A 16118-nucleotide genomic window follows, 5' to 3' on the forward strand; every position below is an offset into this window, starting at 1 on the left:
CTCTCTTCTACCATTGTCTTAAATATATTTAATGGTCTCGTTGCAAAAGCTAAATTGTCACAAGGGAACTTTTATTTATTTATTTTATTTCACCTTTATTTAACCCAGGTAGCAAAGATTATAGCAAACACCACTGAAACTGAATTGGTGCTCGCTAGCTTTGCAAATTCAGCTATTGTTAGAAGCCAGCCAATATGAAACAAACTATTAAAATTACAAAAGGTTGCAGCATATGTTGTGTAAATGGTGAACTCATACAGCTGTCAACTCTTGTCATTTTAATCCGTTTCACATTTGCTACCTACCTTTTAGATCGAAGCCCATATAGAATGATTGAAGATGATAGAAGCCCATCTCCTACTGTAAATAACCTACACAATGTGTGTGTAGCCAGCCAGCCAGCCAGGTAGAAAATGGCAGAAAAATAAAGGACGGACATCAGAGTATTTTTCAATACACCAAAACGCATAGTAAGAACCCTAGTAGCCTAATATCTCAAAGACTAGTTGATAAAATGTTCATAAGAAAGAAATTAAATTCTAATGGAAATGTTTCACAATGATGTCATTAGGCAGAGCAGGCAACAGATGGCACACAGACAGCAGAGTTGGGGACAGATATGCAGGGACAGACTGGCAGAGACAGGGAGTCTCAGGTAAGTTTGTTGAGTCTTTGTTTGGCAACATTATGAAAGGTTCTCAATTTTTTTGACTTGTAAAATAGGAACATAATTGGAAAATGCCATGGATACCCCCACTCTCAACTTAAACTGGTGACTGAACTAAGATTTGTTAAAGGCAATGGTATTGCTGTTGTGATTAGTTGTGTAGTTCTGGGTACCGGTAGTTAGGAGTACGGCAAACACCTTATTTCTTTGGTTCCTCAATATACATTTACCATATTACAATGTAGGCTATGTGTTACAGCACTACTTTTGGTGTCCCCCTCAGGAATTGCTCTTGAGAAAATTTCATGTGATTGTCCCCTCCAAAGTGGATATCAGATTTTCGCCCCTGCTCTATACTGACGCTTAGCTTGTTTGATTGCCTTGCGGAGGGAATAGCTACACTGTTTGTATTCGGTCATGTTTCCGGTCACCTTGCCCTGATTAAAAGCAGTGGTTCGTGCTTTCAGTTTTGCGCGAATGCTGCCATCAATCCACGGTTTCTGGTTTGGGAATGTTTTAATGTAGTGAAGTAAAAGTAAACCATTTTGAAAATATAAATAGTAAAGTACAGACACCCAAAAAAACTACTTAAGTTGTACTTTAAAGTAGTTTTACTTAAGTACTTTACACCACTGAAGAAATGTAAAAAGCATATCTTTATTGTTTCCATGTTTTATTCAGTTTTTAGGCAATCATGACATCTGGTGGCCAGAGCTATATGTGCATAGTGGTCAATTATTGTTCCCTGAATCCATAGATGTTGAGATTATAAAGCAACGTCTCCTCACGGGTATCTGTACCAGAAACTAAGGTTACATCCCAAATGGCACACTATTCCCTATAAATTACACTATGTAGGGAATAGGGTACCATTTGAGATGCAACGTTTGTGTGTGTAATTTTCATTGAAACTAGAAATTCAATAATTGCATCATTATTGGTTATACAGTCACATTAGGTTACAGAGGAGTTTGTTTGAATTGAGTGACATGCAGAACTGTTAATACACAGTAATCTCTCTGAGAGGGATTGCGTAAGTATTGGTACAGGGATTTTGTTAATGGTTTACTATTCTTTTCCAGGGGAAAAGAAACAGGGGTTGACCCAGAAGCACTTGGAGGAGAGACATCCAGGCAGAAATGACTGAGAACGGCCTCAATTGGTGTGATCTGGAAAAACCCTGAACCAAGTGTGATGGAGGACATTCATCAACTGCCTATTCTCCCCATAGGAGCCAAGGGCTTAAGTCGAGTAAGTCACGCTAAGGTTGGCAACTTACTTGCATTAGTCATTATGCCTAAATAAAGGGTATGAACTATACTGTAACGTATTATAAGTAGCAAAATACAGAGAGAGAAACAAATCTATGAAAGCTTACCCTCAATATTACTGCCTGGAAAGACATTGTCTTGTGCCATTACAATTGCATCATGAGCTAGCTAGCCTACACGGTTGTGTCATTTCCTTATTTCCATTTTTCTATTGAAGTTTTAAGCAAACATTTTTACAAAAGTGAAACCTCTCTGAATCCCAAAAAGCCCTTGTTTGTCCCCTGAGCCTTCCCTATCCCTCCCACTTGCCCACCCACATTTGTCAACCTGATTAGATACAGAAAGAAAATACATATTACTAATAATAACAAAATAAAGTATCTAATATATGAACTAAAAATGTATTGTGTCAGAAAGCTGGGTGTTACAGAAGTTGTGATTTTTCTGTGGTGTTTCTGCATTAGGGACCAAAAGTGAATGTTGTAATGTCATCAAGCTGATGTGAAAGTGGCACACCACCAGAACGGAATGTTTTTCAAGTTTCACTGCAGACTGTTGTTTTGCAGGTGAAAAAAAACTGGCTACAATACAAGTTCTTGAACATATTGTAGTACAAAATAACCTACAGTAGTAAAAGCATCTATGATGTTATCTACTGGCCCATGCCTCCAGATCATAGTACACCTTGTTACCTGGTAGTCTTTGATAGTTGGCACAGATATTACAGAGCCTCTCTCTCCAGTCGGTGTACATCTTGATTCTATGTGTCTGACGCCACTTGAAGTAACCCTCATAGCGTCCTCTGTCTGTGGCCAGCTGCTGTAGGAAGACAGCCAGCCCCTCTGTGCTATTGAAGTCACTGACATGGATGAACGAGCCTGGTGGCACAAGAGCCTCATAGTTAGCCCGAGAGGGCCCCAGAACCACAGGTACTGCCCCTGCTTGGTAGGCATTCCTCCACAACTTCTCAGTTATGTAGTCCAATGCCACTGAGTTTTCAAAAGCCAGGTAGAAGCTACAGTGGCCAATGATGGGTATCAGACTTTGGTCGGTCAGTGGCCTCTTTGACCAGTGTCCATACACCTCTATGGGAATGTACTTCCTCAGGCTCTGGTAGACTTGACTCCTGGCATGGTCCGGCCTGTAGTTGCTGACCACCCAGCTGGCCAAACAAGCCCTCTTCTTGGGGATCACATAGCTGCTACTGTTACCGTTATGTGGAACCGGAACTATCTTCCCATAGGGCATGGATATGTCAGCGTCGCCTCGGTAGCTCATGGTCCAGTTGAACAGTCCATTGTACTTGGTCAGGTTGCCATTGTGCACCGGGGGCTCAAGGGACAGCCAGAGCCAGCGCTGGGAGACTGACCGGGGGAGGTGGAGAGGCAGGGAAGAGCGGCCGGTCCTCAGCTCATGGTTGTGGAAGACCACCACGTCTGCCTGGGGGAACAGGGAGGTGTTGTCACTGAGGAGGCAGCCTGGGATACCGTACTCGTCGCTGCACACATCTCCCTCCAGGCTGTAGGGACGGCCGAAGGGCCAGTGCCACAGCAGGATGGTGAGGTTCCTGGGTTTGTGTTGATGAGCGATCCCTATCTGAGCCAGCAGTAGGAGCCTCTGGTGGAGCACATAAGAGGAGATGCTGAGGAGCATAATGGCTGAGAGGAACAGGGGCATGGAGGCAGTCATCTCTGACCCAGGGGATGACAGGCAGGCAACAGACTGAATGGTGGAATTGCGGCGTACTTTAGTTTAGTCCAGAATCACACAATCTCCTTGGGGTTGTTACTCAAATAGTGTAATATTTCCTCCCTGGTAAGACAATAAGATAAATTAGTATTCAATAGATTCAAGGGCCCAGTCAAAACGCTTAGGAAAAGCATACATTTTCTAAGTCTGAATCGGGTCTTTAAAGAATAGGGTTGGAAGAAGCTCTTGGAATTCCTTATAAATACAGACATGAACAATATGGCAGAAGATTCTCTAATGAATGAAAATAGTCACTTTTAGAAAACTGCGTCAGCTCCACTTCACCTCTGCAATACCACATCCTCTCACTTCTTTCTATTTTTTAGATAACCATCCCACTTTCAGTCAGTATTTCACAATCACTGTGACAGTTAAATACATTAAGTACAGCAAATTATTAGTCTTACGGAAGATGGAATATACAATATCTGAGGATTGATTAATTGATTCAAGTAATCAGAAAATATTCATATATCACTACAAATGGAAATTATCTCTCTTTTTTCACATAGCCCATGTACATAAAAGCACGTTTTCTGCCTCTTCCATATAGTTTCAAAGGAGATGAAATGACAGTCAGAGGAACAGAAATGGTTTCAGATGGTACCTGCTGAAGTGCTCTAGCTTTGTGCTGATTCATGCGGTGTGAAATATAATGTGTGACGCCTGAATGGCCTCCTGCTGTGTGTGGCTATGTAATGAGATACATTTACATTTACATTTAAGTCATTTAGCAGACGCTCTTATCCAGAGCGACTTACAATGTATCATGCTGTGCATAACAGGAACATTATTTTTCAGCCTTCCCAGACCCCTGCACTCTTAGAAAAAAGGATTCCAAAAGGGTTACTCAGCTGTCCCCATAGGAGAACACGTTTTGGTTCCAGGGAAAACCCTTTTTGGTTCCACATAGAACCCCTTTGTGTTTTATGTAGAACCCTCTGTGGAAAGGGTTCTACCTGGAACCAAAAAGGGTTATTCAAAGGGTTCTCCTATGGGGACAACCAAAGAACCATTTAAGGTTTGAGATAGCTCCTTTTTTTCTAAGAGTGCAGTATTCAGAACCATTGCATTCTTCGTGCATAAAGACACATCACGGAGATGTCCCAAAAGGGCCGCAACAACAAACATTTTATCTAATGCATAGATACTCTTTTATTTAGTGTTCTCCCTGGTAGTAAGCCATTCCATCACCGGTTCTTTTTTAAAATTTACCCAGATGAGCATCCCATTCCATAGAACCCTTTTAGTAGCGCTGGCATTGTTAGATTACTTGTTCGCATATTATTGCACTGTCGGAACTAGAAGCACAAGCATTTCGCTACACTCGCATTAACATCTGCTAACCATGTGTATGTGACCAATAAGATTTGATTTGATTTGGCAAATAGAGATGTCTCACGACACCAAGGCTCAGTGGTACTTCTCACGACACCAAGGCTCAATTGTGCTCACCTGGGTGAGGTCCGAGGTGAATGTCTGTCAGTGTTTGCTGTCCTGTGGAGGTAAGACTCACTGAAGATGACTTTTCTCCTGTGAGATTATATAGTAACGTAGGCAGTGGCACATACCAGTGTGTAGGAAATCCAGCCAACTACATCATCTTTCTGTTCTCTCTCAACATGCACTTACCACAAACCACACCCTTGGTTGTGACTTTATGACAGTCATCTGGATTGTACAGCTGAGCTTTGGTAGGGCACTGTTGTAGTTACTCTAAGAATACATTAATTTTACTCTCATTATTTACGTTTTATATGTACTCATTCAATTGTTGGGAGCATATTTAGTGCTCACAACAACAATCACAATAATGAAAGAGCCCACAATAAGCATGTTTCAATCATTAGACGGGGGTACAAGCCGAGTTTTTGGTCAACCGGACGTTCTACGAGATCCTAATCAGTAGATCTTAATCGGTTTTCTGTGCTGAATTCATTTCATATGTTCCAGCTTCCCTTCTTTTTAATTTTTTTTACTGTATTTGAGCTTTGCTAGATAACTTTTCCCCATGAATAATCTAAGCTGTACGCTCAGAACAATCACTTCAGTTGAGGTCATCCGTAGGCACCAAGGGCGTGACTTCTCGATTACTAAACCACAATGTTTTCGTGTCATTGTTGAAAAATGGAGAGGAAAGAGGTACCACACCATGACCACAGAATAACGGTTGTATGTGGCCCAATGCCACTTTTCTTGCAGTTGGCTTGCCAGCAATTTACTTCTGAATCTTACAGTGCATTCGGAAAGTATTCAGACCCCTTGACTTTTTCCACACATTGTTACGTTACAGCCTTATTCTAAAATTGATTAAATAAATAAAAATCCTCTGCAATTTACACACAGTGTAAATGATTTACGTAAGTATTCAGACCCTTTGCTATGAGACTCGAAATCGAGCTCAGGTGCATCCTGTTTCCATTGATCATCCTTGAGATGTTTCTACAACTTGATTGGAGTCCACCTGTGGTAAATTCAATTGATTGGACATGATTTGGAAAGGCACACACCTGTCTGTATAAGGTCCCACAGTTGACAGTGCATGTCAGAGCAAAAACCAAGCCATGAGATCGAAGGAATTGTCCGTAGAGCTCCGAGACAGGATTGTGTCGAGGCACAGATCTGGGGAAAGGCACCAAAAAATGTATGCAGCATTGAAGGTCCCCAAGAACACAGTGGCCTCAATCATTCAAAATCAAGTTTGGAACCACCAAGAGTCTTCCTAGAGAAGGGCCTTGGTCAGGGAGGTGACCAAGAACCCGATGGTCACTCTGACAGAGCTCCAGAGTTCCTCTGTGGAGATGGGAGAACCTTCCAGAAGTACAACCATCTCTGGAGCACTCCACCAATCAGGCCTATATGGTAGAGTGGCCAGACGAAAGCCACTCCTCAGTAAAAGCCACATGACAGCTTGCTTGGGGTTTGCCAAAAGGTACCTAAAGACTCTGAGACCATGAGAAACAAGATTCTCTGGTCTGATGAAACCAAGATTCAACTCTTTGGCCTGAATGCCAAGCGTCACGTCTCTAGGAAAACTGGCACCATCCCTATGGTGAAGCATGGTGGTGGCAGCATCATGCTGTGTGGATGTTTTTCAGCGGCAGGAACTGGGGGACTAGTCAGGCTCGAGGGAAAGATGAACAGAGCAATGTACAGAGACATCCTTGATGAAAACCTGCTCCAGAGCACTCAGGACCTCAGACTGGGGCGAAGGTTCACCTTCCAACAGGACAGTGAACCTAGGCACACAGCCAAGACAATGAAGAGTGGCTTTGGGACAAGTCTCTGAATGTCCTTGAGTGACCCAGCCAGAGCCCGGACTTGAACCCGATCAAACATCTCTGAAGAGACCTGAAAATAGCTGTGCGGCGCTCCTCATCTAACCTGACACAGTTTGAGATTATCTGCAGAGAAGAATGTGAGAAACTCCCCAAATACAGGTGTGCCAAGCTTGTAGCGTCATACCCAAGAAGACTCGAGGCTGTAATCTCCGCCAAAGTTGCTTCAACAAAGTACAGAGTAAAGGGTCTAAATACGTATGTAAATGTGATATTTCAGTATTTTATTATAATTTTTTGCAAACAATTCCAAAAAACAGTTTTTGCTTTGTCATTATGGGGTATTGTGTGTAGATTGATAAGGGGGACAAACTATTTAATACATTTTAGAATAAGGCTGAAACTTAACAAAATGTGGAAAGAGTCAAGGGGCTGAATACTTTCCAAATGCACTGTATCTGTTCAAACACAGCCCTGCCTAGTTTCTCTCCTGTTGTAGACCAGGTCCCGCCCGTGACCATGACCTCAGTTTGGCTACTGTGCAAGAGCTGTCTGATTTAAACTGATAATTGTACCAAAATGGAAGGCTTGAAAAGGGCTATCATTTAAATCGTGTTTTATCTACTCAAACCTTCGCAATAATACACCACAGAGGAGCATTTCCTTATGCTTTTATACATTTATCACACCCCTACTTTCCCCTGCTAACAAATTAGAACACTACTGTCGTGCCACTACCTGCGTGCCCCAATTGGAACTCTATTCTCTATGTAGCACACTATATAAAGGAAAAGGATAACTATCATAGCAGTAACAATTTATAAAAAGACCACTAGATGGCATCGGAAGTAAAGAATTTGCTTTGGCCAGGTATATTCTTTAGGAACAGGTAAATCAATATATAATCCTCGAGTGGTAGAAGTGAATTGATATGAACACAATATTTTGTTTAAGATTTGACTAGAAAACTTATTTGGGTCCTCCCAGACCCCTAGTATTTAGAACCACTGCATAAAGACATGTCACAAAGATGCTCAGTCTGTCTCCATTTTTGTATAATCTCTCTCTGCACACAAACACACACACACACACACACACACACACATACAGAGTGACACATGAGTGCATGACTAAACATTTGAGAAAGCAATGGTCATAACAAATATTTTGTAAGGAAGAACAACATTTAGAGAGATCTAGAATTCTACAACTCAGATTTGGGAACTCTGAGAGACTGTCTACACTGAAATGACTAGGTTAAAATTCTAGGTTAAAATAGGTTAAAATTTTACATAGACTACTCGGTTTTGGCTGGAAGAACTTTGTGTTTCAAAGAATAGAATCGAGATTACAGTGGGAGAAGAGGTAGAGTACTGTAGCTGTCTCCGCCCACTAGACCGCACGACGGTGATATTTCTCCCTATACCCACCGTGCTCGGTTCATTCTAACGCATTGCATAAGCACGGTTTCCATTGGATGCTTCTGTATTTTTCCGCGGATGGTGATTGCATACAGAATACCAGCCTGGCTTGCCGCTGAAATACAGCTAGACACATTTAGCCATCAGTGGAGGAAAACAGTAATCTGGTCTATAGTTGAGAGAGAGAGATAGAGAGCGAGAGGTAAAATGGGCAAATAAGCCTATATCAAGTCTGTATAGCTTGTCCAACAGAAATGTATCTAAATTGTCATTTAAATACCTCGGAATGGTTCGTAATCCATATCCAAAAATCCACCACTATATGGCAACTTAATTAACGGTGTCATAATTTAACCATTAAACCGCGAGCCTGTGAAAATGGGATTCCTCCACCAGCTACATCTTCTGTTGTGGAAGAATGTGTCTTTGAAGAGGAGAGGACCGGTAAGGAAACATTTTCGTTGATATTCATAGATGATAATTAGAATGGAGACACTTGGAAATGTGGGCCTTCTTTAGCTTGTGCGCTCGCCGGATGTCAGCGCGAGACCCGACAGGCGTCGGTCTACAATAGAATTCGGTTGCTGCAGCTCCATTGCATGTATTTCAGGCTGGCATGATATTCAGAGCCATCATCATGTATCGACTGAACATTTAGCACCTCGTCCCTTTATTATCAATACATCTCATTCACTGATATGTTTGTGAAATTGTAGGCCAATTTGCGCTGCCGTAGTTTCCAAGATGTTTAGATGTGGTGGTGTAGCACCGGGTTTTACTTGTACACACAGAACCACTTGGTGTTGCACCGGGTTTTACTTGCCGTGCACATAGAACTGAACAGGTTGTTGTGTTTCAACAAACAACAATTCATATTAGCTCATGCGCCTCAGTACATCTATCAATGTGGTAGGGAAGAAGATGTAAACACACATTTAATAAACTTTTTTAAATGTAAGTCATTCTGGTATCGTGAAAATGTATCATGATATGCATCTTGAAATGATAATAGATTACATTTAAATAACTAAATGGTATTCATATAAAAAAAAAATGCATAAGTATAGCGTAACCAATTGCTTGTATGCATCTATTTGGGTCTTTTGGATTAAACACCAGCCTCAAGTGTAGCCTAGGCTACCTGACAGACAACGACAGGAGGGACAGGACACTGAGAATGGGGACAGCTGGTGCTCAGTCTAACATCTTGGGAGGGGCACTTTCACAGAGGGGGCAGGTGCTCTGGCACCTATCTGTGCATATCCCAGCAAAAATAAGATGCTCTGAGGTAGCTCTCCCTTCAGATAGGATAATAGAGAGAAAGGAACAGAATCCAAGGATTTTCGCAGCTCTGGCTCATTTTAATGTTATAGTACGTGTATGTCTGTGTTCTGGCGAACACGACTCGTCAACACGTTTTTTAAACGCTGGTCTACACATTGTTTTCTAAAACCACACAGTGGAACAAACGACACTACTTTCTTAGAAAGCTCCCCATCAGTAGCACGTGCACGTGTTAGGCTACACAGTGTTACACGCTTATGTCAGATTAGTAAAGCTGCAGCAGCACCTAAAAGACCCTGAGCAGTAATCTAACTCTTCTATAACTACAGATACAGAATAGCATATTATTAAGTTATAACCTGTTATGATATGATTGTTAGTATGTAAACCCGGACTTAATGGGATTGAATGAACTCTTACATAACTCTAATTAGATGGTGCCTTTCCCATTCATTTGAAATTTGGGCCTGAATATCAAATCAAATCAAATTTTATTTGTCACATGCACCGAATATAAACTTACTGTGAAATGCTTACTTACAAGCCCTTAACCAACAATGCGGTTTTAAGAAAATAAAACTGGCTGTGCGGTAGCAGAGAGAACAGTCCATGACTTAGGTGTCTGGAGTCTTTGACAATTTTTTGGGCCTTCCTCTGACACCGCCTAGTGTATAGGTCCTGGATGGCAGGAACCATGATAGTTTGTTGGTGATGAGGACACCAAGGAATTTCAAGCTTTCGACCTGCTCCACTACAGCCTCATTGACGTGAATGGGGGCATGTTCTGCCCTCCTTTTGCTGTAGTCCACGATCAGCTCCTTTGTCTTGCTCACGTTGAGGGAGAGGTTGTTGTCCTGGCACCACACTGCCAGGTCTCTGAGCCCCTCCCTATAGGCTGTCTCATCGTTGTCGGTGATTAGGCCTACCACCTTTGTGTCGTCAGCAAACTTAATGATGGTGTTGGAGTTGTGCTTGGCGAACAGGGAGTACAGGAGGGAGGGGACTAAGCACGCACCCCCGAGGGGCTCCCGTGTTGAGGATCAGCGTGGCAGATGTGTGGTTGCCTACCCTTGCCACCTGGTGGCGGCCCATCAGGAAGTCCAGGATGCAGCTGCAGAGGGAGGTGTTTAGTCCCAGGGTCCTTAGCTTAGTGATGAGCTTTGTGGACACTATGGTGTTGAACGCTGAGCTGTAGTCAGTGAACAGCATTTTCATATAGGTGCTTCTTTTGTCCAGGTGGGAAAGGGCAGTGTGAAGTGCAATTGGGATTGCATCATCTGTGGATCTGTTGGGGCAGTATGCGAATTGGAATGGGTCTAGGGTTTCCGGGATGATGGTGTTGATGTGAGCCATGACCAGCCTTTCAAAGCACTTCATGGCTACTGACGTGAGTGCTATGGGCGGTAGTCATTTAGTTAGGTTACCTTCGCGTTCTTGGGCACGGGGACTATGGTGGTCTCCATGACATACAGTGGGGCAAAAAACTATTTAGTCAACCCCCAATTGTGCAAGTTCTCCCACTTAAAAAGATGAAAGGGGCCTGTAATTTTCATCATAGGTACACGTCAACTATGACACACAAAATGAGAAACAAAAATCCAGAAAAGCACATTGTAGGAATTTTAATGAATTTATTTGCAAATTATGGTGGAAAATAAGTATTTGGTCACCTACAAACAAGCAAGATTTCTGGCTCTCACAGACCTGTAACTTCTTCTTTAAGAGGCTCCTCTGTCCTCCACTCGTTACCTGTATTAATGGCACCTGTTTCAACTTGTTATCAGTATAAAAGACACCTGTCCACAACCTCAAACAGTCACACTCCAAACTCCACTATGGCCAAGACCAAAGAGCTGTCAAAGGACACCCGAAACAAAATTCTAGACCTGCACCAGGCTGGGAAGACTGAATCTGCAATAGGTAAGCAGCTTGGTTTGAAGAAATCAACTGTGGGAGCAATTATTAGGAAATGGAAGACATACAAGACCACTGATAATCTCCCTCGATCTGGGGCTCCACGCAAGATCTCACCCCGTGGGGTCAAAATGATCACAAGAACGGTGAGCAAAAATCCCAGAACCACACCTAGTGAATGACCTGCAGAGAGCTGGGACCAAAGTAACAAAGCCTACCATCAGTAACACACTACGCCGCCAGGGACTCAAATCCTGCAGTGCCAGACGTGTCCCCCTGCTTAAGCCAGTACATGTCCAGGCCCGTCTGAAGTTTGCTAGAGAGCATTTGGATGATCCAGAAGAGGATTGGGAGAATGTCATATGGTCAGATGAAACTAAAATATAACTTTTTGGTAAAAACTCAACTCGTCGTGTTTGGAGGACAAAGAATGCTGAGTTGCATCCAAAGAACACCATACCTACTGTGAAGCATGGGGGTGGAAACATCATGCTTTGGGGCTGTTTTTCTGCAAAGGGACCAGGACGACTGATCCGTGTAAAGGAAAGAATGAATGGGGCCATGTATCGTGAGATTTTGAGTGAAAACCTCCTACCATCAGCAAGGGCATTGAAGATGAAACGTGGCTGGGTCTTTCAGCATGACAATGATCCCAAACACACCGCCCGGGCAACGAAGGAGTGGCTTCGTAAGAAGCATTTCAAGGTCCTGGAGTGGCCTAGCCAGTCTCCAGATCTCAACCCGATAGAAAATCTTTGGAGGGAGTTGAAAGTCCGTGTTACCCAGCGACAGCCCCAAAACATCACTGCTCTAGAGGAGATCTGCATGGAGGAATGGGCCAAAATACCAGCAACAGTGTGTGAAAACCTTGTGAAGACTTACAGAAAACGTTTGACCTGTGTCATTGCCAACAAAGGGTATATAACAAAGTATTGAGATAAACTTTTGTTATTGACCAAATACTTATTTTCCACCATAATTTGCAAATAAATTCAGAAAAAATCCTACAATGTGATTTTCTGGATTTTTTTTTTCATTTTGTCTGTCATAGTTGAAGTGTACCTATGATGAAAATTACAGGCCTCTCTCATCTTTTTAAGTGGGAGAACTTGCACAATTGGTGGCTGACTAAATACTTTTTTGCCCCACTGTATGTAGGTATTGCAGACTGGGTCAGGGAGAGGTTGAAACTGTCAATGAAGACTCTTGCCAGTTGGTATGCGCATGCTCTGTGTACACGTCCTGGTAATCCTTCTGGCCTCGCGACCTTGTGAATGTTGATCTGTTTAAAGATCTTGCTCACATCGGCTATGGAGAGTGTGATCACACAGTCGTCCGGAACAGCTGGTGCTCTCATGCATGCTTCAGTGTGGCTTGCCTCGAAGCGAGAATAAAATGCATTTAGCCCATCTGGTAGGCTCGCGTCACTGTGCAGCTCACAACTGGGTTTCCCTTTGTAGTCTGTAATAGCTTGCAAGCCCTGCCACGTCTGTTGTGCGTCAGAGCCGGTGTAGTAGGATTCAATCTTAGTCCTGTATTGACCCCTTGCTTGGATGGTTCATCTGAGGGAATAGCAGGATTTGTTATAAGCGTCCGGATTAGTATCCCGCTCCTTGAAGCGGCAGCTCTAGCCTTTAGCTCAGTGCGGATGTTGCCTGTAATCCATGGCTTCTGGTTGGGATGTACTTACGGTCAACTTATTGATGAAGCCAGTGACTGAGGTGGTATTCAAGCTCAATGCCATTGGATGAATCCCAGAACAATGCTTATAATGTATGGTGCCTAGTTTGTAGACAGCACCTGACAAACTTTGGAGTGAACCCCTTTAATGTACAGTGTAAAGTACCTACTTTAAAACCTAATGACCTAAAGGACTGTTTTTAGTTAATCAGTCAACAGGGCCTATTTATAGTAGTCCGTAGAGAGCACAATCTATTTCCATGCATTTTGGAGCCTTTCCATTTACAGCAGTGGGGGGTTTTGCGTAAAGATCTTTATAGTTCACATCTACCCTTTTCCATTAAAAGGAGGCTCCGGACACATTTGTTTTGTTGTTCCTAAAGATGCTTAGTTTTATCCATCATCCATCATAGCCTAATGTCTTTGCCAACCGTGTCCTTTTTTTGTGCTATTTTTGTCTTTGGTTCCCCTTCAGAGATTACACACAGAATCTGTCTCAAATGGCACCCTATTCCCTTTATAGTGCACAAGGTTTTGACCAGAGGGCCCTGTTCATGCACTACAGTACTGCATTACGTAGAGAATAAGGTGAAATTTAGGACACAGCCTCAATAAAGACGTCAGATAGATTCCCTGGAGTACACTAGGGTTGCCACAGAGTAATAATAGTAACAGCCACGTCATCTGTAGGTTTATTATCATGCAGCCCAGCGCTGGGCCTGCAGGGGCTCAGGAAGATGTCTATAGCATTAGCCTAGTGGATTGATGGGTTCTAGGATGGGGCTAGTCAGCATTTGTCAGGACCAGTGGCATGCTTTGGTCTATGTTTTAATGAGCGACTCCTGCCATTGTATAGAAATGGGAAACTCTGTGGCTGTGACCGACTCTATTCCCGGGGCCCATAGGGCTCTGGTCAAAAGTATTGCACTATATAGGGAATAACAGGTTGCCATTTGTGAGTATCCACTATGCCAGTGCACGTTTGACATTTTATGAACAGAGCAATGTTTGTGAGGAGAGTTGATCATTTACAACTTTTTACTGTGCTTTCGAAAGAGCCTACTGTACCGGAAAGGTCTTTATTTGCATAGCAACCAACTGACGCCATGGTGTGAAGACCATGGTTCATTGTTTTGTTTTCTGCCTGACAGTCCGTGCCACACAGAAATACCTTGTGATTATTTCCAAGGCAAAACAATGTCTGTCGAGGCGTAATGCAAATATCACTAAATAACCTATCCTCATCCCTTTGTTGTTTTGTACAGGAAAGTCCCATGTCTGTAGCGTCAAACCTTTAGCTCCTCTTCCTGTCTGTCAATAACTCCCTGTCACTGCTCCTGCTTTGCAGACATGTTTCTGTTGGAGAGAGAGAGAGAGAGAGAGAGAGTGAGAGAGAGAGAGAGAGAGAGAGAGAGAGGGGTCAAAGCTGAGAGAGAGTGCAGCAAGAGAGAGAGGGTGGTCAAACCCCTCTCTGTCCCACTGCACTCTCTTAGCTCACCACTAGCCTGCCTAGTGCAGCAGCAGCATCAGCACTCATGACCTAGTTCTCCCAGTCAGGCACTCAGCGTCCGTGAATGATTGGCTGACTGAGGGCCGTGCCGCGGCGGGCAGAGCTGGCTGGGTAACAGAGACAGAGAGAGAGAGGGAAAGGGAGAGAGAGATGGGAGGGAGCTAAAAGGGGGAGAAAGATTGAAACGGAGAAAGAGAGAAGGTGACAACTACAGAGGAGTGAGTCAAACTGGCAAGCCAATAAATTATACATGATATCTGTAAACTCTAATGGACTAGCACTGCAGTAGCTCATAGATGTTGGGGATGTTAGACACAAGCTATCTCTGTATGCTGATCTCACAGCAGGGACTCAGACAGGAGAGAGATGGAAATGGAGGTCAGTCTGGAGGGGCTACACACAGATTTCTCACTTTGTAGTAGAGGGTTACTACTACAGTACTGTACGAGCCGAATGTGTACTACTCTAATCCATTATCCCTCACTAATAGTGAGAGCTCATGAATGATGTCGTCAATGAGTCGTGACTAGAGCCTTAAGAATTATATGGCCCAACCTGCAGTGGCTGATATGTAGGGTATGCAATTTGCATATGAAGATATACATTTTTATGAATGTCTGACTCTGAGTTTACTTCAGCCCCTGACTGAAACCGGTACCAAGAATGAAACTCTCAAAATTATATTACAAATGTTTTATTACATTTTTTACGAGTGCTAATACATGCTTCGTTTGTTTTGATTTATTGCCTCTTTCTTTGTATAATTGAGGTGACAGAAACAGTTTAAATATTGAATTGGGCATAGAATATATTCAACAAGTAAGAAAAGATTATCTGCAAGCCTTTGGATAACTTTTTTTTACGAAAGGGGATTTGAATATTCCTGGATGTTCCAACTGGATGAATATCCAATAACTTGAGGATTTTGATTGACAGGTTATTCAATTTGAATATTACAGTTCAGTACCTGATTAATTCAGTTGTTACTCCAGCCCGAGGCATGCATTTGATGTTTTCTATCATGTTTAACAGCCTTTTGAGTTTCATCATTTTAAGGATTTAGAAAAAAAGGATTGACTTGGGACCAGTTGTCTTTAGAAGTATGACAGAACTTCCTGTAGTTTGATGCTGTTTGGCACTGTAATAAATATGTTTTATGACACACAGCATAATAAACACACACAGATACAGCTTGGCCTTCCATACAGTACCTATTTTATTGGCTCACAGTCACACCTGGCATGGTCCATGCAGGCCCTCTCTAGGACTAGATGTTGGGTTAACCCAAGCCTGACACACACTAGCCTGGTACCATACTGTGCTGCAGCTCTTCTATTGTTTTCA

The 16118-nt window shown here is 42.8% G+C and overlaps 2 protein-coding genes across 3 annotated transcripts in view; one reads left to right on the forward strand and one right to left on the reverse strand.

Moving 5' to 3' along the window:
* Positions 1 to 1305: 1305 nt before the first annotated feature.
* Positions 1306 to 5340, reverse strand: LOC106584966 (alpha-(1,3)-fucosyltransferase 7). Its single transcript, XM_014170649.3, has 2 exons — positions 5143 to 5340; positions 1306 to 3750 (listed from the first exon to the last, which is right to left on the reverse strand). The coding sequence occupies exon 2, from the start codon at positions 3625 to 3627 to the stop codon at positions 2587 to 2589; it is 1041 nt and encodes a 346-aa protein (XP_014026124.1). The 5' UTR covers positions 3628 to 3750; positions 5143 to 5340; the 3' UTR covers positions 1306 to 2586.
* A 3063-nt stretch (positions 5341 to 8403) lies between these two features.
* Positions 8404 to 16118, forward strand: part of abca2 (ATP binding cassette subfamily A member 2) — a 79701-nt gene continuing 71986 nt past the window's right edge. For both annotated transcript variants that reach the window (XM_014171165.3, XM_082968450.1), the window contains exon 1: positions 8404 to 8830. In XM_014171165.3, the coding sequence (XP_014026640.1) occupies positions 8765 to 8830 (66 nt within the window). In that variant the 5' untranslated portion in view covers positions 8404 to 8764. The remainder of the gene's footprint in view (positions 8831 to 16118) is intronic.

The sequence above is a fragment of the Salmo salar genome, chromosome 24 (assembly GCF_965601325.2).
Source record: "Salmo salar chromosome 24, fSalSal1, whole genome shotgun sequence".
NCBI lineage: Eukaryota > Metazoa > Chordata > Actinopteri > Salmoniformes > Salmonidae > Salmo > Salmo salar.

Bases quoted from the DNA above. Each gene is read 5' to 3' on its own strand.
- LOC106584966 (XM_014170649.3), bottom strand. From the start codon at position 3,627: ATGACTGCCTCCATGCCCCTGTTCCTCTCAGCCATTATGCTCCTCAGC.